This window comes from Bubalus kerabau, chromosome 3 (assembly GCF_029407905.1).
Source record: "Bubalus kerabau isolate K-KA32 ecotype Philippines breed swamp buffalo chromosome 3, PCC_UOA_SB_1v2, whole genome shotgun sequence".
NCBI classification, from domain to species: Eukaryota; Metazoa; Chordata; class Mammalia; order Artiodactyla; family Bovidae; genus Bubalus; species Bubalus kerabau.
In genome coordinates this window covers 89,686,798-89,706,909 of record NC_073626.1, presented here as the reverse complement: position 1 = coordinate 89,706,909, position 20,112 = coordinate 89,686,798, and the positions used below count along the sequence as shown (strand labels likewise).

Here is a 20,112-nt window from a genome sequence, read left to right as displayed (position 1 = left end):
CATCCGTGGTATATTTCTGTGGTCCTGATAATCTAATAGCTCATATCATCATGGGGTTAGGGAGCCATGACATCTAATCCAATTTTCTTTCTGAAGCAACAAATCTGCTGCTGTCAATTTCTTTTCCTCAATTTTCCCTAACTATAAAATGGGAATAATAATCTATGTTCTTTATTGGTTCTTTATTCTCTTTTGAATCATGAATCCTTTTGAAAACCTGATGAAGGAAATAGACCTTTCCCTCCGCACCTGACTGCATACATACCAGTGACACTTTGCATTTAAGAGAATCACAGATCACTTAAAGCCCATTTTCTGACCCCATTGGGCCCCTGAACTTATGGGGTTGAGGATCTAACAAGTAATGCCACTGAGGGCCAGGCAATTGGAATGAAATTCCACACGTATCTTAGGGAAACAGATTGCCCAGGAAAAGAAATCAGGCCTTTGTAATGAAATGCTGATTCCAGTTAGGTCTATCAAATCTATTAACAACACTGGTCACCTAATTTTCTTCTACTCTATGAAATAATTTTGTGGCCAAAATGGTCATTGCCATTATAGTAAAGACAGAAAAGGAGGTTGTGAGAAGATATTCATAGCTGTAAATATCTACAGTGCATACACTGAAATTAATATGCACAATCTTTCATTTGCCTGAGAATATACTTACTTGTCCCTATTAGAGGTTGCAAAGTTCAAATAGTTAAGAAAGAAGACTATCCTTTAAAATCAGATACAGGAATTGTTAATTAGGGAAAATGAACTGCAGCAGATTTCAGTGAATCTCAGATAGGCAAGGAAAAGAAACAAATCTTAAGTTCAAAATCATTAGAGAGGGATTAAATGAGTGAGTGCTACACCGAGCAGATGAGCAGATCGAAGTAGCAGCGTAAGAAACTTAACAACCCGGAGATAAAAGACAACGAGTGACGGCTCAGAGAAAGAAGTGAAAAGAACCTAGAAGCTGAGGGAGGCTGTGAATGCTACTTTACAACTTCAGCTTTAGGGCATTTAAACACTTCTCTTTGTTATTCAGAGCTACTTTTATGCTTTTAGACAGAACCACCTTTGCTATATTGCTTATGTTGACCAATCCATTATTTTAAAAAAGCAGAATGGATATACTCTTACCAGCCAGTTAATCCTGGATGTAAAGTGTAAAGGATGATACTGATAATCATAGCTAACATTTATTGAGTGCTAATCATAGGCCAGGTACTGGGTTGAGCTCTTTACACAGATAATCTCCTTTAGTTGTTATCATAAGCCTATGAGATAGAAACTATTATTATCCCCATTTTAAAGATGAGGAAACTGAGGCTTATTGATGTGAAATTACACAATTAGATATTATCCCCTACCACCAAATCCAGGGTTACAATATCTAATTCAATTGTTTTAAAGACAAGAATACACAAAAGTTCAGTCACACAGGATCTCAACAGTTAACAAAAGTGTATTCCTATGTCTGTAACTGACTCCGTTGGTGTTCTTGTCTGGGCCAAGGTGGTATCTTGTGAGAGGCACTCCAATATGGGAGAAGAAATACATGTACAACCAGGATTCATGGAGAACAGGAGCTACCCCTCCAATCAAACCACATCAGCATAACCACAAGGTGCTGAAGGAGATCTTGGTTCTAAGTTGGGAGTGTAAGGTAAAGCCTCTTCAAAAAATAACCTAAATGGGAAGCCGCCTCTCCTTTTTTGGCCTCAAGTCTCATTGCATTGCTCATTTCATGTTACCTGATAGAGACACATCTTCATTTATTAGCATATTTGCTTGCTCTTTTGTTAGTTTCTGCTGACAAATTAACAAAGGAACAGCGCAGATCTATTCCGTATTTTACCTAACGGCAATTCTCTTCCAGTTTCAATGTCTGGGACACATGGTGTCCAGCGGCAGGGCCTGTTGTAAAGGAAGCATCTGAGTTTGTCCCAATTCTAAAATGCTACAATTTCAAAAACTGACAACCATTTCCCTTTGTTGTACATTCTCCTAAACACAAAAATAAATCACTCTGTCAAATAAAAAGCAGCTATTTCTAAATTGGGTATCTGAGCTGCCTAACATTTGACTTAAAATTTCATTGTAAGTGTTCAAAATTTTAAGATACATAAAAACATAGCAGTGATTCATGGTTGGCAAGCTGTCATACTCTTGATGAATCCTTAAGGTACAAACCTGGTAGGCAGATACAGGAGACGCAATATAGGGTGTAATAGAAGTTTGAGTAATCATTCGGTTTGTGGCAATACTGTATGGTGAAGGATAAAATCTAGAACAAACACAAAAGCCTTTATTAAGTAATCCTTTAAGCACAATCATTCATGGAATAAACGTCTGATATTTTCCACCTTCACATTTTCCCTCTAGCTATTATGTATTTATCTTAATGACATACCCATTCTGTATAGCAGCTGTGGTTGGGTCATAAGTAAGTGTCATTCCAGCCTATGGGAAAGAAAAAGAAACATTCATCTGCAAAGGTACAAATTAAAAATTCCATTTCTCAGACTCATGGCAACAAAAAATGGGGATAGTTTAGTATTTGATAAAATTGAGAGTTTATGTTAGACACACGTAATTATAAACTCAACATGAGAATTAAGCTCTAGATTGGCACTGTGCAACATAGCAGCCCTTAGTCAAAGACAGCTATTTAAACTTAAATGAAAAGCTGAGTCCCTCTACCAGCTACATTACAAAGGCGTTACAAGTGACTAGTGGCAACCTCTGGACAGTACAGACTGTAGAACATTCTACTGAATGGCAGTTTCTTAGACATTCTTGAACCAATATGTTACTTAAAAAAACCCAAAACAAAAGAACAATTTATTTATGGTTAGTATGGGGAAATGGAGGACCAACATTTTTATTAAGAAATTGAGCTCTTTTTCTTTTTCTAAAGAACATTATTGAAAAGAATTAGGTAAAGAAAAACCTGAATGACAAATATACTATTTATTTTAATAATATTTAAAATAATTTCTAAATAATTAAAACTGTAATTCTAAGAAATCATAACATTAAAGACCACTTGTGTGGTGGGCTGCTGTCCATGGGGTCACATAGAGTCGGACACGACTGATGTGACTTAGCATGCATGCATGCATTGGAGAAGGAAATGGCAACCCACTCCAGTGTTCTTGCTTGGAGAATCCCAGGGACAGGGGAGCCTGGTGGGCTGCCGTCTATGGGGTCGCACAGAGTCGGACATGACTGAAGCAACTTAGCTGTAGATGTGCATTTCGTACAGCAATTTAAAATGATTTATTTTTTTAAATAAATGTTGCTAACTGGTAAACACGGCTGTTTCCACCACCTATTGTCTGTCGGGAGAACCATCACTCCCTTAGCTGTGTATTCACTGTGAGAAGTCCTCACGTGACACTATCTGGATAATGAAGTTTTAACCCTAGCCCCTATTTTAGAAACGTGATAACCGCGTCAAGATGCTGCGCATGTAACTACTCTCATATTTTGCGTGATGACACAGCCCCACAGAAGTTTCAAGAAAGGACTTACAAGTCTCACCTCTCCTTCTCTGTGCCAGGGCCGTCCATTTGGGATGTATTTGTTTGGGTTCTGTCTCTTCTTCTGTCCGCCATCCGCAAATTTACACAATAACGGTTCTGTAGGAGCTGAATAAACAGGGAAAAATAACAGGAAACCAGAATTGTATGTGTCTACAAGTGGCAAAATTTAACTGAATTCTTTTTTTTTTTTTTTAATAGGAGCAGTGTTGGTGCTTGAAGGGAACTGAGAGAATACTTCAAGGCAAAAGTTTATTCAGACCCTTAGAAGAGGACCCACTGGCGAGAAACACAGTGCACAAAACGTTAGCTGTTTACTTCAAACTGGAGTGTAAGAAAACATTAAAGAGCTATTCCGAGGAGGCAAAGGCAGCCTTTGATTCACTCGGGTATTTCTTTAGGTGTGGGCCCTCTTCAACCCCATCCCTGTGAATCTTCAGATGTAACTAGGACGGTCACCCTTCCCTCCTCCACTTAAAAATGCCCCCGTAATTTTCCATTGTAATTCCTCAGAGAGGTCTTCACTTCCTCCAGGAGAAAACAAGTTCCCCTGTATACTGCACACACTGTATTTTTTTTTATAGGCACTTACTATTTATTCATACGATTTAAAAATTTTTGATTTTTAAAAAATTGGAGTGTAACTGCTTTACAATGTTGTGTTACTTTCTGTGTTACAATGACATGAAGCAGCCATAGGTACACATACATCCCTTCCCTCTTAAGCCTTCCTCCCACCCTCCCCTTCCTAGCCTCTGGGACATCACAGAGCACCGAGCTGGGCTCCCTGGGCCATACGGCAGCTTTCCACTAGCTGTCTGTTTTACGCATGGTAGTGCAGACACTTCAGTGCTACTCTCTCAGTTCACACGCCCACCCCCACCCCCGCCACATTGCATTTTTATTTGGAGCATTTATAATGCTTTGTGAATGTGGCGATCTGTCTGGTGTCTATCTCCCCTCCAGAGTAGAGTGTAAGCTCCGTGGGAGCAGTGACTTCTGTTCATCCCTGTTACCTCTAGTGCCTAAGTGTCTGGCATATTGCAGGCACTTATTCCCTCTTGGGTGAACCAACGAATGAATACAAACAGGTCTTATTTATTCTGGGGCTAAAGCAGGGAAACAGCTATACCTGCCTACTGCCTTTAAAGGTTTTTTTGGGCCTTTAATCATCCCACTTGGAGTTGCTTTACAATATATCTGCCTCATAAAATGATCCCAAAAACTGTCGAAGAAAAGCAAAAGGTGCCTAAGATGCACAGACTTTTCTCACCAGGGTTACGTCTTCATTAGCCAAAAAAAAGAAAAAGAAAAAAAAAAGGCAACAACACAGTAGGCCACCCATAACTTCTCCTTTTTAAAAATGTTCTTTTCTGTAATGGAAACAGCAGTGTATGCCTAAAAGTTGTGCATATTTCAGTATGTTTCTAGTTAACATAATAAAGATAAGCACACCTTCGTGTCTGGCTCTTACATTCAGTCCTTTGTCTACCGTGGAATGGTGATTACTACTTTCAAGTTCTGTTTCAAAGTTAAATAACCATGAAGAGAAAAATATTACTTGTGGAAAATTTACTCCTTTCTCCTTTGCCTCTTATTATCCTAATTCGTCTCTTATTTTATATCACTATTACCCACCCACTAATGACAGGGTGTGGAAGCAATAGTGTCTCTCAGTACTGCTCTGCCAAAAAAACAAAACATAACCAAAGCCCCACTGCCATTCCTCCTCGCAGGCTGTCCACTGGTACTCCTCTCCCCTCTCCCTGGCTGAGCTGCTCCAGAGGGACGGGCTGGCACGTGAGCTCAGCTGTACTGCTATGGGTGTCTGGAGGTGCGAGCAAAGCCGTCCTGTGTCTGGTGAGACACGTGGGCCCCGCCATTCACAAAGGGGCCCTGAGTTTCCCTTCTGACTCCATTACCTCCCCCACCCACTGATTTCCTGAGCGAGGAACTTCCATTCTTCCATTTAAGGCAAGCCGGGTGTGATGGACGATGGACAGGGGCCAAATCCTACATTCCTAAACCACATTCTCTGTCTCTTCAAACAAAAAAAAAAAGCTACTGAGTTTTGGAAATTTCCACCTCCACCAACAATCACTGAAGGTAAAGTAAATGGATGTAGTGAAACCAGAGAGCTTTCTAATCACTGACAGTGCTTTTAATCCTGCAACTGGCCCTTCAGAATCAGATGGAAATGGGACCTAGAAAAGACAACATTCAAGCAGAAGTGAAGAGACTGCCTGTTGAGGCCGGCGATGCCTCATCCTTGACTTCTGAGGACAAACTGAGAACTTAGAGAGAAACTAAGAGCTCACTCTCCACTGATCTAGAAAGGTCCTTATAGTAACAAATGTTTCCTCCAATGACATCTGAGGGTTTTAGGATTCTGTCTCCCCATAACCTTGCGGAGCAAGAGAGAGTAAACTTTATGGTGCCGGCACTTTGTGGGGCTTCACTTTGGGGAAGTGCTTTTATCTAGAGGCATTATAAAGATCAGCTCCAAGACTGAAACTCAAATTAAAAAAGAAAAAAAGTTCCCTTCAAAGGGAACAACGCAAATGCACCATTTTTCCTACATTAGCAGAGAAAGGTGACCAGGTCAGAATAATTCTGGAAGTTCCCCAGGGTTGCCCAGGCAGGCAGGTGCGAATGGAGGCAGCTGGGGAGCCATCGCTGAGGAGCGCCAAGGCTGCGCCTTTGCTGAGAGGCCAAACAGGCCTTCCCTATCTGTGGGAAGGTGCTCCCAACACATTTTCATTCATCTCGACTAAGCTCTGTCAACGAAAAAGCAATTTCAGGCAACAATCAAGCCTGCTAAAGACGTGTAATGAGGAGGTAAACATCAAGTGAGCAATGACATGTTTGCAAATATATCATTTAAAATGAAACAAATGGAACAGAATGTAGTTGAATCTTACAAAGTGAATTACATTTGCTACATGATTCTGCACTGTCATTTTCCTTCCTCTAAAACCAAAAAGGTAAGTCGTTAAAACAGTGTGTCTATTGGCAGGTGTCCCATATCTTAGGAAAACAAATTTCTTATTTCAAAGAACTAAACCCCAGTCAGAGAAGGCAATGGCAAACCACTCCAGTACTCTTGCCTGGAGACTCCCATGGACGGAGGAGCCTGGTAGGCTGCAGTCCATGGGGTTGCGAAGAGTCGGACATGACTGAGCGACTTCACTTTCACCTTTCACTTTCATGCATTGGAGAAGAAAGCGGCAACCCACTCCAGTGTTCTTGCCTGGAGAATCCCAGGGACAGAGGAGCCTGGTGGGCTGCCATCTATGGGTCACACAGAGTCAGACACGACTGAAGCGACTTAGCAGCAGCAGCATAACCCAGTAGAAATGAGTTTTCAGACAGTTGTTGGGTCGTTGCTTCAGGGAAAGAGGAATGCCCTAGTATTCTGTGTGAGGCAACATACAATTCTAACCACTTCTTTCCTCTATTATTATGTTCTCTGGTCTGTTTCGCAGTTGAAATTTTCACCAAGTGCCTGATCTCTGGCATCAACAGTCCCTCCTAAGGGGCTGTGAGCCACAGGGGGGATGCCCACGATGGCTTCCTGCACATCTCCACCAAGTTGTATCCTTACCCATCTTCTGAAGTTCAGACTCTGCAGCGATTTATTTAGGTTCAACTGTCTTTCCTGGACACCTACACTCAACATCATTTCTAGAATGCTTGCTTTGACTAAGCACCGTAGCACATGATCAGACCTCCCAGACATCCTCCTCGCTTATCTAATCCAACTGCTCAGAGGACTCCAAGTTCTCTTCTATTTCTAACAAAGTGGAGTTTTTCCTAACCATGTTCTAACAGCTGGAGAAACGACTACCCCCCAGTACTCTTTTTTTTTTTTTTTCTAGCTATGGAGCATTTTATCCCAAATAACAGTCTCTAAGACATAAACTGCCTTTGATAGAAGCTTTTCTATCAGTTTTGGAAAAGTAGCCCACTCAGCAACTATAGGAGCTTCCCTGGTGGTTCAGATGGTAAAGAATCTGCCTGAAATGTGGAAGACCTGGGTTTGATCCAGGTTTCTCCAGGGTTGGGAAGATCCTCTGGAGAAGGGAACGGCAACCCATTCCATTATTCTTGCCTGGAGAATCCCATGGACAGAGGAGCCTGGTAGGCTACAGTCCATAGGGCTGCACAGAATCAGACATGACTGTGTGACTTTCACTTCACAGCAACTGTAATCAGCTTTCTTAATGATCACTGTCAGCTACTTTCAAAGTTCTTCAACTAACAACATGCAAGAAACTATCCAAGACTCTTAAAAATTTTGATCTAAGGATCCAATAAATACTATCCTTTTTTTGTGTTTCCTGTTTCAGTCCCTTCTTTGTTTATAACCAAACCTTGTGGTCCTCTCTACCATGGGGGGCACAACTCTGGCTTCTCTCTGCAGATGCATATCCTCCCACACAGGCTCTGTTAGGGTCTGTCTCTGCTTTCCTGACCCTTACAGAGTGGTTCCATATCCCATTCAGCTTTCCATGTCAGTAAAATAATGGTTAACCAACATTCAAGTCAGGTTAAAGAGAAACCAAAAACACAATATTTTCCCATCACTCCAACATAAATATTTTAATATTCTATATTTACTACTTTTCTAAGTCTATATTTATTTTTCATTTTTGCAATGATAGGGGCTTTTATCATTTACATTGTAGCCCTTTATCTTGCTACAGAATCTTTTTTTCTAATGGTTACATAATGTTCTATTTGAAAAGGGATCATGTACAGTTTCTTTGTTCTTACAACTAACACTGTGTGAACATCTGTGTGTGTTATATATTTTATCTCTTTGGTCCCAGTGCCAATGTGATGCTAGTGGTCAGATTCTATGCTGGTTGGAACAATGGATATAGATTAGTCTTTCTGGGTTTGAATTTTGGCTTTTCCATTTACTAGCTAGTGATTCCAGGCAGGTCTCTGGTTTCATAATATGTGCAATGGAGACCATTAAGAGTGCTTACTTCAAAACATTGTTATAATTACTATATATACAAATATATATAAAATACACAGAACAATTAAATAAGTATTAGTTACTATTATTATCATCACTATGACAACAGGAGGAGCTCAAATTCTGAGCTGTGGCTCCTTCTTTGAATTGTTAAATTCTTGGGAGAGGAACTTCTGGTTCAGAAGTTATAAACGTTTTTAGGGACTGGCCTGTTTTCCTTGGGATTTGATTCTGTGAGATTTAAAGAGCTGGCTACGGTTGCTATGTTGGCTTGATGTAGACTAAAGAAATGTTTAAGTTGTAGTTAGGAATGAAGTTACTGGCAAATGCCTTTTAGAAAACTGTTTCATAGTAACACCTAAATCTTTAACTCAAGATCCTTATTCTTTAATAAAATCTTACTTCACTATTTATGAGCTTCCCAGGGGCGCTAGTGGTAAAGAACCCACCTACCAATGCAGAAGACATAAGAGACATGGGTTTGATCCCTGGGTCACGAAGATCCCCTGCAAGAGGGCATGGCAACCCACTCCAGTATTCTTGCCTGGAGAAATAGATGGACAGAAGAGTCTGGCAGGCTACAGTCCACAGGGTTGCAAAGAGTCGGGACAGGACTGACGTGACTTAATGCGCACACACCACTATTTACTATTCCTCTCTAGCAGGACGTGACAGTATAAAGGTGTAAAACTGACTGGAGTGGGCCTGCTGTGGGCTGGGTGTGATCCACGGAGGTAACAGCTGCCTGAAGGCAGTCTCCTCCTAAACCTGGCACAAGACTCAAAGCGTCTTCATCTGAAACATGGGCACACGTCTGGTTGAGATCCCCTGTCACTTTTTAAAAACCAGACTTTCCTTCTGGTAGAGAATAAGTTTTAGTTTTGGATCTGCGAGACAGTCCTCACCCCACTGGCCTCCCAGGATGGTTCCTGTCCTTCTGCTTTCTCGGCGATGATTTACTCATGATTTACCTTTGGAGGGAACATCTCAACAGAACGTGCGTTCAGACTCTGCTCTATTGTATGCACTAAGCGAGAGAGACGGGAACCATCACAATCCCAGAGGTCTGATCACATTGTCCTAAAGGTACCAGGACCATCGCACATGTCTTCAAGTATTTCTTTTGTCCTAGAGTTGCCCAAATTTTCTGTTTTTTAACAGAGTAAATGAAGTTTAAGCCAAACATGCAGGAAACGAAATGGGCCATAAAAGCCCTTGAAAGATGTCCAGCCTTTTTACTAGATTTGTAATTTTTCCTCTAAACATTACCTTTTCTGCCTTCTGGCACTGAACAAGGCCCAAATAATTTTACCTATATAGGGAACATTCCAGAACATGGATAAAAGCAGTTTTCAAGCCCTGCCGGGCATATACCCAAACTGAAAAGTCAAGGTAACACAGAAAGCAGATGGAAAACAAGCTGGGGTCTTTGGATGGAGTCGGCCAGCAGTCACACATGCACTTCACTGGAGCTCCGACGCCTGCACAGGAGAAGCTTCAGGCAATGCAAAATGAAGAAGTGTCAGGCAATGTGGCAGAATGAAGCCAGCGTGAGGCTGGGAATCTAACAAGCAACTGCATATCCAGTGACTAGGCACTTTTTTTCTTAAAAAAAAAAAAAAAAAAAAAACTCTGCCCCGACCACACTAGGATGTCTTCACATTCCATTAACGTCACGGAGAGGTCCAGAAGGAGAGACGTGATCATACTGCCTTCTGCAGCACTGGATATGTGTGTGGCCTTTGTCCATGGGGTGTGTATTGTGCGAAGACTGAGGGTGCAGGGCAAGCAGCCCTAGGAGAATTCCAGCTAACATGCCGTATACATTTGCACTCTCTTCCAGGAAGGTACTGGAAGAACATTTTCCAGACAAATCTCTGAATCATGACCATGAGTGACAGTGTCTTTGCCTTGGGCACATCTCCTAATTTGGACCTCAGTTCTGCCCATCTCTTGTTGCTAACATTCACTGTGTGGGAAAGCACCACTGTACCATTTCTTCATAATAGAATTTTTATCAACCTAATAGGACATACTGCTTTTATATGTGTATGGAATTCACCTAGATTGTCTCACAAAGAAGTCACTGTCTCACAAAGAAGTTCTTTTATCCTCGTGGTCCTTTCAAGTAAATGTGACTAAGTGCAAACCAGCTAGCACTCAAAACCAAGGTAAATCCAAACAAAAGAAAATGCTTCAGCATTTTCAGAGAAAAGTGAGGGCCTGAGTGCGGAGAAGGATAGAAGGCAAGGCATTCTGAGAAATTTCTTTTTCAACATAAATTGTAATGTATGCTCGAAGAATCTGCCATAAGATAAAGCCTTTGTGAAAATATGGTAATATCAGACACAAAAGCCCAAGATTTTTTAAAAAGCAGCTTCAGAAAGAAGACTGCATAAAATGTTGTGATGTGGTTGAGTGATTTTTATGGAACTCTAAACATGTATTACCAGGCCCCACATAGGGGACTGAGCTTCAATACCCTGGCATGAAGACATCCACCCTGGCATGAAGACATATCACCCATCTGTCTGCAAGACTGGCAGACGGATGGGTGGTATTGGAGAAATGACATAGCTGAGCTCCTCCTGCTTTGCCATCTAGAGACTTTCTTTCTAGTGTCATGCAGTGACTTAACTGCCCAGTTTGCTAATTCTCAAAAAGTGTCTTTGGGGAACTGTGTCTAATGTGTCTTTTCTATACCTGGTTCCAATGTCACATGCAAATCGCCAGTCATGCAACAATCGGAGTACTCTGACAGAAGCCATTCTGGATAATTCTGCTTATGCCAGCTAAACAATGTGCATCATTAAATAAACCATCCTCTGACTGTATTTATGAAATGTTATGTCTGCCTAGCAATAAGCCTACATTATTTAAACATGAAAGTGGAGGCCCATTCAATTTACCCTTGTCTGACAATATTTTTTCTTTTTCATCTGGTTCTACTGAAAGTAATCATATGCACTCCATGAAGAAACCCATGTGACAGAGCAGTCAGACAGGTAATTGGAGGGGAGAGAGAGGCATTAATAAACAGACTGTTAGTCAAAGATAATTCTTGTATTTACATGGACAGAAAACAATCCAGAGATGTTGAAAATGGTTTCAATTCTGGTGTGGGTTTTCCAGTCCACTGGAGACTTGTTTTGGGGAAAGGTTGTTTACTGAACAGTGGGCTTCCCAACCTGCATTGTACATTTCAAACTCCTGCCAAAACAGCAGCTCAACCACTTATAGGCAAAATCTATCCCAAAAGACCATCAAAATAGCCAGCCACGAATCTTGTGATAAGCACTCCATCTGAAAAATGCTCTTGAAAACCCTTTGATAAACCTCTGCTAGTGTAGGGCGATGCACAGGCTTTTGGTGCCTACCGCAAAATTAAAATATAAAACACAGCTCTCGCCACTAAAGAACTTGTAGTCTAGTCGGGAACCAATACTGAAACACAGGAGAGATCATCACACATCAGAAAATGGCATAAAGTTAAGTCCTGGTTCGAATAAAGAGAACGGCTTGACGGCACAGCTGTCCTCCCTAGGGGATGCTCCTCTTGGAGAAGGAACTGATCTTGCTCTTACACCCGCTCTGACCCTCAGCACTACTTGGAAGAAACTACTCATCATTAGCTGCAAAGGTGCAGAGAATCCTACAATCATTTACATGTGGTTTGGAAATCAGGTCTTTTTTGTTTTTTTCCTAGAATGGGTGTGACCAACAATCTTCGAATCTACTTCAAAGAAAACAGTTAAATGACACAACCATGAAGTCCTTTGGAGAAAAAAGGAAACTGGCCAACCTCAATTTGTGACATGCTGAGATCTATTTTACTCAGGGAACTGGCAGATCTTATCTTAGGCTGATACAACATCAAAATAAAAGGGTGCTGTGGTGTTTTTCTTTCTTGAAATTCCCCTGTTGCATTCAAAAGCAGGCTGACAAAGTAAGGAGGTCATAGGTGTGTGGATGAGCAGCCCTTCGAAGGGACTCAGGTAATTCTCTGGGGTCCTGGCTATGCAGAGGACGGCAAGGGGAGGGAGCAGGGCACGGGGGCAGCTTGTGCAGGGGCCTTGCAAGGCCTGCAGGGCAAGGTTGACAGAAGGCTCCCACGTATGACACCTTTCCCTTGTCTTTACTTAGTTGGAGGGTAAAAACAATCCCTTCTTATTTTCTTTAATTTCAACTCAAAAGAAAACTGCCTAAGAAAAACAAAAAAGGAAGCTTTTTCACAAGGCTGAGTTCCTTGAAAGAATGTACTACCAGGTCTTGTATTTTATGCTTCAAACTCATGTCAGTAGGCAGTTCAAGCTCACACACAGCCATGCAAACTGTATCCTATCAGGTTTCGGTGTTAAAGGATGCAGTTAGTTCATGGTATCGCTGTACATACTTATCAGTTCTCTATGAAGTGGGATTCACCCGGATACTGAAACTAAAGTGGATCCCTAACCATAATCATCAGCCATCCAGTTAAAGATGGAGCCTTAGAGCTACAGGAGAATAAATACTAAACACTAGTTACACATGCACACATAGGAACATCTTCCAGTTTGTGGTTAGCCACTTGCACGCCAGCTTGTAAACAGTGTTGTCTTGGTAATTAGTGTAGTTAAATTTATGCAAAATAACAAACAGTTATTGGTGCTTAGTACGGTTCAAGTACTGAGATAGGTGTGAAAACCGAAAGATGAGAAAACAGGCTCTGCTTTCAAGGAGCTCAGTTTAGTGCACTGACATATGTAAACCTGTTAAATGCTGCCCTACAGGTGGGTGTCCTCAGGGAGCGATGCAGACGGTAACCCAATGGGAGCAGAGAAGGCTGTTGAAGTGGGGAGGCAGGCCTTGACCAGAATCTTGAGGGGTGAGAAGTGAACAGCCAAGTTAAAGGGAATGGAAGTGAAGCCATCTCCTTAGGACTGCGGTGCGGGAGCAGTTTAGGGAGAGGGCTGTGCAAACTGGTGAAAACTGTGAAGAACTACAGTTTAGGTAAGGGTGAGAGGCTGAGTGAGGCCCAGTGATGCTGAGGGTCTGGTTAGGCTGGAGCTCACTGTCTTCAAGAGCAGGTTTAGTGGGAGTCAGAGGAGGTGTGATGTTGGAATGAAATCTCCTGAGGTGCACTGTTCTCAGTCAAGACAACACAGGTCAGAGCAACGGCAGGAGGAGGCTACAGAGCAGCGGATGGAGGGGCCATTGCAGTTCAGTCCAGGCACTATAAGCAGGGAGGGTGCACACATGTTGAAATCATCTAGAACAAAGGCAGCAGCTGGGGTAGAAAGTACCATTGTCCTCAAAGGATATGATTGAATGACAGAATATTTACTGAATGATAAGGTGTGTTAGAGGATGCCTTTAGCATCCAGGGAGGAGAGGTTTCCAATCCTCTGCAAGGCACACAGCTCCTTACCAATACGTCTGCTTCCATTCATATATATATTTTCATTTTATACATACATATTCATTTTATTTTTTGAATTAAAAAATAATCATTAGGGTATAGTGATTTACTATGTTGTGTTAGTTTCTGCTGTATAGCAAAGTGTATCAGTTGTACATATACACATATCCACTCTTTTAGATTCTTTTCCCATACAGATCATCACAGAGAACTGAGTAGAGTTCCCTGTGGTAAACTGAAGCTTCTTATTTGTTGTTGTTTTTCAGGTCTGTCCTGTTCTTTTGCCACCCCATGAACTGTAGCCCACCAGGCTCCTCTGTCCTTGAGATTTCCCAGGCACCAATATGGGGTTGCCATTTCTTTCTCCAGGGGATTTTTCTGACCCAGGGATCGAAACTGTCTCCCACAGGTCTCCTGCATTGCAGGCAGATTCTTTACTGCTGAGCCACCAGGGAAGTCCAGGTTCCTATAATCATCTATTTCATATATGGTATAGTGGTGTGTATTTGTCAGTCTCAGTCTCCCAGTTTATCCCTCCCCCTACCCCTCACTTTCCTCCCCGGTAACCATGAGTTTGTTTTCTACATCTGTGACTTTATGCTTCCATTCACATTTAAACAGCTGGGAGAAGTGAATTTTGAAATCTTTTTGGAGATCCAAAGAAATAAATGTTAAAGAGCTAAATGAGGAGTGTTTGTTCTGGATATAAGAGTCACCACATCCTAAAATTATAAATAACAGAAAAGACTACTAATATAATTTTAGACAAACAACATACCAGAAACTCCGGGTGGTGTCTTAATGAATTTTCCATTAAAATGACCAATAACAGCTTCACACTTTTCTGTTGATTCCATCCTATTTATACATAAAAATAAGACATAAATAATCAAAGATATCTTAATTTTCATTTTGTTCTGTGCACATGAATACAATCTTATAGGTTTATTTGATACAAATGAAACCTAACAAAAATGTGAGTGATAAGAAAAAGTGGGTTTATTCTCTTTTAGTGTTGTTTGTGTGTTTCCATGGTAAAATGAAAACTTGATGACCAGATACCTTCAGAATCATAAAAGAAATAAATTATACCTTTAATCAAGCATACAAAATGTTTAATTTTTTTCTACTTGTTGAAATGATAATCAATACACAATAGCTTTACTAGTTATGATACTGAATCAGAAACAAAAATACCAGTTTAAACTACTCGTGTATTTAGTGCTGCTAGGACACTGCTCATTTTAGAGATGGTCCTTCCTTTTACTTATTCACAAAACGACAGACTCAAAAGTCACAAAATGAATTGGGGCTGAACAGAGGATGTGTCTTACAAGTTTTTCACCTTAGCTTCAAGTTTAAAATTAGTGAAGTCAATTATGTTCCTTCTTTGCCTTCTTGGCTTTAGAGGAAGAATTAAAGGATGGAGCCTGACAACTTATTCTACATCTGCAGAAACATTTCGGGGAAATTAAATAATTTTGATTTATTTTCCTTTAATGGAGGAAACACTGAATAATCTGCTCAAAATGCACTGTACTCCTGGACTACCCAGAATAGTTGCACTTTGATTTTACTGGGTGGTAACAGTGGTAATTAAAAAGCATTAGAATTTAACTGGGTTCCATCTTTGGATACAGAAACTAAAGTCCTTGATCTGCTTTCAGAAGAACACCCACAGAGGGCCGATTTTCAGATGGTGCTGGGCCTTTCAGTTTCACCTGATCCTTTCAACCCATGAAGTGCACAATGGGTTCTGGCCTTGGTGACTTTCCACTTGTAGAATATTTTAGTTTTATTATAAAATCATCTGGTCTAACCGAAAGAGCAATGGGTTGAAAGCCAGAAGAACCAAGTACTAGACCTTGCTTCATTGCTTGGCAACCCTGTGACAATGTCCTTTCTTTAACTCAATTCTTTTTATATGTGAAAGTGTGAACAATGCTTGCTTTGTTGATCTCACAGGCCTGTGGTAGATGCGACTGTCATCAAACAGGATAAAGCATAGGAAAGTAAAAAGTCAGCAATTTCCGCCCCCCAAATCAAAGTCAATACTTTAAAACATGTAGACATTATTGGTTACTGCACAGAATTAATAGGGTGCTAAGCGCTGTAAAATCAGTTTTTGTATGTGGGCTTTCAGATTTGAATTATGTCAAAATCAAAGGAAGCAAACTAACCACTGCACTGAAGCACCCTTTCTGGGGAGGAAGGGATAAAAGTAAGATGAAGGAAGGAGGATGCTTTAGATATGTGCAACATTTTACTTCTTAAAAAATTATTTGAAGCAAAAACTGTAAAGTGTTCTAATGTGTGTGACAACTGGTGGTTAGGTGTCTGCTGTACTCTTCTCAATGTGTGAAATATTTCATTAAAAAATCTAATTTACTGATTTTATTGATGATGAATCAAAGTTCTACCTAATGAGACAAAAATACCAATTTATTTATGAAATTTAGGAGCCTGCGATTATTTTTTTAAGCAGTTTAGGCAACCTGATCGAATTAGTCAAAATATTAAGGAAACACACTTGCAAAACTATTGCTCATGTGATATTTCCTTACCCTGAGTCTCCAAATATTTAGGGTCCTCAGGTTCAAGAATCCCAGGGAGCTTCCAAAGAGCTGGGGGAGATGCAAATTATTTTTTGTGCATAATTTAAATTCATGGTACAATTGGCTCCTATAACCGTGGCTTAAATTCTCTCTTCTTGCTCAATTTTTATTCTCCAGGAAATGTAGCAGAGCTATTGTTGACACGAAGGTAGGGCAGTATGCTCACCTAGCAAAGCCAACACCACGACTTGTCCCACTGGAATCGCGTAGTATCCTTGTAGAAATCACTTGTCCAAATGGTTTCAGCATGTTTTCAAGTTCTTGCTCATCCATGGACAGTGGCAAATTAGAAATATACAAGTTGGTAGGATCTTGTTCCTGTTGCTAAAACGGAACAGGGAATTATCTATTAATTTCTAATACAGGGTGAGATATTTACATGAACACACTTTTACTTAGCCACTCTCTGAGTTCAGGTCCCTTCAAAGTACTAGCAAGTGAGACCACTTGCTACAGAACACCCGAGTCACCCTGGACACTCAACAACAGTGTCTGAAGCTTGGACAATCTGGGCAGGTTAGTCACGATCCCACCAAACCACTCTTGGCAGGTTTGGAAGTGGAAGTGCTGGCAGGCACTGCTAAGTTGGAGAGGATGCCCTCATGGAAGTACAAGTCTCAGCCATTTGCAGTGTTCTGCAAAATAACTAACCTTGACTCCACTACTATTTTTAGGAGCCCATTTCAGGCACACTATTGCACAGATGGTGGTTACTGCTAATAATTTAATCCAGAGACACATGATGGATTCTGGACCAAGTCATCCAAAATTCAGTGGTGGTTTGTCCAAATTCCCTTCTTTTGCTCTATGGTGGAGTCCTTACTACCTTGATCTGTGATCACCAAAGGAAAATAGAGAGCTCTTAAGTTAACAAAAATAAAAAACCTACAAAGCCATACAAAATGAAAGACTAGAGGCAGAGCAAATTTTAGAATCTGGATAAAGCTAAACTCAAGTGTAGAAGGGGGTAGGGCATTCTGGGAAATCTTTGTTATTCAAAGAGTGATCCAGGAGCCAGCTGTGATGGAATTACCTGCAAGCTTACTAGAAATGTAGGATCTCAGGTCCCATCTCAGACTGATGTTATCAGAAACTGCATTTTAACAAGATCTTCAGGAAGTAAAAATGCATATGAAAGTCTAAGAAACAACAATTAGACCATTTCCCACTCACCCTTCCATTGCAGAAGTAAAATCAGCGGAAATCAAAGATAAGAACTGAGTTTTCTGAGAATCAGTAACTGCTATGTATAATTTTGCCTTTTTATACAGTTCATGGGGTTCTCACAGCAAGTATCTTGATTTACGAAGAGTTTGGTGTTAACTCACGAGGAAATAAGCATACATGACAACTGGAATATTTTCTGAGCAAATAAAAATTCACCATGGCAATTATGAGATTAGGATGGTCTTAACTTTAAAATAGGCTTTACTTTGATATTATTAATCAACTGTATCTTTACATATTGAACTATGCAAGTTTATGATTTTAATAAGCACTACTGTGCCGTGCTCAGCTGCTTCAGATGTGTCTGACTCTTGGTGACCTATGGACTGTAGCCGCCAGGTTCCTCTGTCCATGGGATTCTCCAGGCAACATTAAAGTGGGTTGCTGTGCCCTCCTCCAGGGGATCTTCCCAACCCAGGAATTGAACCCATACCTCTGGCATGTTCCTGCACTGCAGGCAGGTTCTTTACCCAATGAGCCACCTGGGAAGCCCAACAAGCACTATTAGCAAAGTCATTAATTCATGTTTTAGTCTTAGGCATCAGAAAAGTGCACTCATCATATTTTAGATTTTCAAAATATATGTGAAGTACAGTACTTTAAAAATATATGTGAAGTATACAAATGTTTGGATTTGTACAAAGTCTCTGCTTTCAAATGTTATTCTGGCATTAATTAAAAATGAAATAAAACTTCTCCTTTTAGATAATCTGCAAGTAAAAGTGAGTACTGATCTTTCACACTATACCTAAATTGTAAGACTTAAAACAGTAATCTGGTATCCCAGAGAAGGGTAAAACACCCTGGTAGTTCCAAGAATTAAAGTTACCACAGACTGAGAAACTATGGGCAAAAAGTACTCTCTGTGACCTCCTGGTTCTGACAGAAGGCAGCCTGTAACCCCCAGTCCCAAAGGAATGAGCAGAAGCTCCCAGCTTCTCGGAGGTGTGTCAGGCGCAGTTGGGTCCAATAAAAAAAAATCAAAAATTTTCAAATGTTCAATAGTAAGCCAAAAACTTAATCTCCTTAACCCTTGACAGACTAAATAAAAATGGCTACTAGCCTTGCTTCTGGCTGAAATTAAAGGCATTGTGAAGTGAAGTGAAGTGAAGTTGCTCAGTCGTGTCCGACTCTTTGCGACCCTGTGGACTATAGCCTACCAGGCTCCTCCGTCCATGGGATTCTCCAGGCAAGAATACTGGAGTGGGTTGCCATTTCCTTCTCCAGGGGATCTTCCCGACCCAGGGATCAAACCCGGGTCTCCCGCATTGGAGGCAGATGCTTTAACCTCTGAGCCAAAGTCACTATGGTACCACTGATTACCTTACGCAGAGCAAAATCTTTCACTGACAATTACATAAAGTGTATCTTTAATATATAAAAATTGCAAAGTGATTTAATAAATGCATAACAATAGATAAAAGGCTTCAAAATAAGGGGGAAAACAATATGTTCTTAGGTATCAAATTTTTCAATTCTTTTGAGGTAGGCTAAGAGGTAAAATCTCCATTCCTTATTTCCACTTCACTCACTACCTCCTCAATTTCGCCCACTTAATTGCACAGCTTCTCAATTAGCTACCGCATGTCAGCTCTAATCTCCTAAGTCCCTGAAGCTTTCATGGAGTATATAAGACTGTATTTGTTCCTGCGGAAGTCTGGTCCTTAGCTGGCAAACACAGATGGGATCCTTTCTTTCTGAAGGTGCGTACTGAGGGGCCCTGTAACCTAACACAGTCCAATAACATTTACAGCGTATCCTGTACATTCCAGACCCTCTTACACAATAATTATGACGCCAGTCCCGTGTTCCAACAGTTTACAGTTGGAGCTGGGGAGATAGAAACACACGAAATGAATGCTGTAATGGAGACACGTACAAATCCCAATGGGAGGACACACAGGGGAGCCTGTCTTTAGTAGGGAACACTTTTCAGGGAGCATGTCATTGAGACCTGAGAAACACGCATAAGGCACGAGGCTGAAAACCAGACTGTAAAAAGCTATCCAAGGAGTTTGACTTTTTTGTCAGTCATCCCTGCTTAAACTTTTCCACTTAAGGAGTGCAGCAGCAAAGAGAATGATTATGTCTCGTGCAGTGTGTGGGCAATGGAGAAAGGAGCCTTGCTAAGGCTGCACAGTTTCCTTGAAGCCTTGTGCTTTATCTGGGGGGGTGGGGGGGGGGAAGGTATGGGAATGTTGCAATCTACTCCCTAATTATCTGAATTTGTTTCAATATAGAACAATATTTCTGACCTAATACTTTGGAGTCATAATGACACTCCAGGGAGATAAGCCATATTTATCCTGTAATTTCAGGTACTCTGGTGGGTGACGGGGGAGGACT

At 40.9% G+C, this 20,112-nt stretch overlaps 1 protein-coding gene across 10 annotated transcripts in view; it reads right to left on the bottom strand.

The window, feature by feature from the left end:
- The window catches only part of RBMS1 (RNA binding motif single stranded interacting protein 1), a 219,220-nt gene that overhangs the window by 10,421 nt on the left and 188,687 nt on the right, over positions 1-20,112 (bottom strand). For 7 of the 10 annotated variants that reach the window (XM_055572430.1, XM_055572433.1, XM_055572438.1 and 4 more), the window contains exons 5-9: positions 16,706-16,863; positions 14,703-14,782; positions 3,532-3,647; positions 2,408-2,457; positions 2,188-2,281 (exon numbers count right to left, since the gene is read on the bottom strand). In XM_055572430.1, the coding sequence (XP_055428405.1) occupies positions 2,188-2,281; positions 2,408-2,457; positions 3,532-3,647; positions 14,703-14,782; positions 16,706-16,863 (498 nt within the window). The remainder of the gene's footprint in view (positions 1-2,187; positions 2,282-2,407; positions 2,458-3,531; positions 3,648-14,702; positions 14,783-16,705; positions 16,864-20,112) is intronic. The other 3 variants (XM_055572439.1, XM_055572429.1, XM_055572437.1) reach the window with 1 other exon arrangement.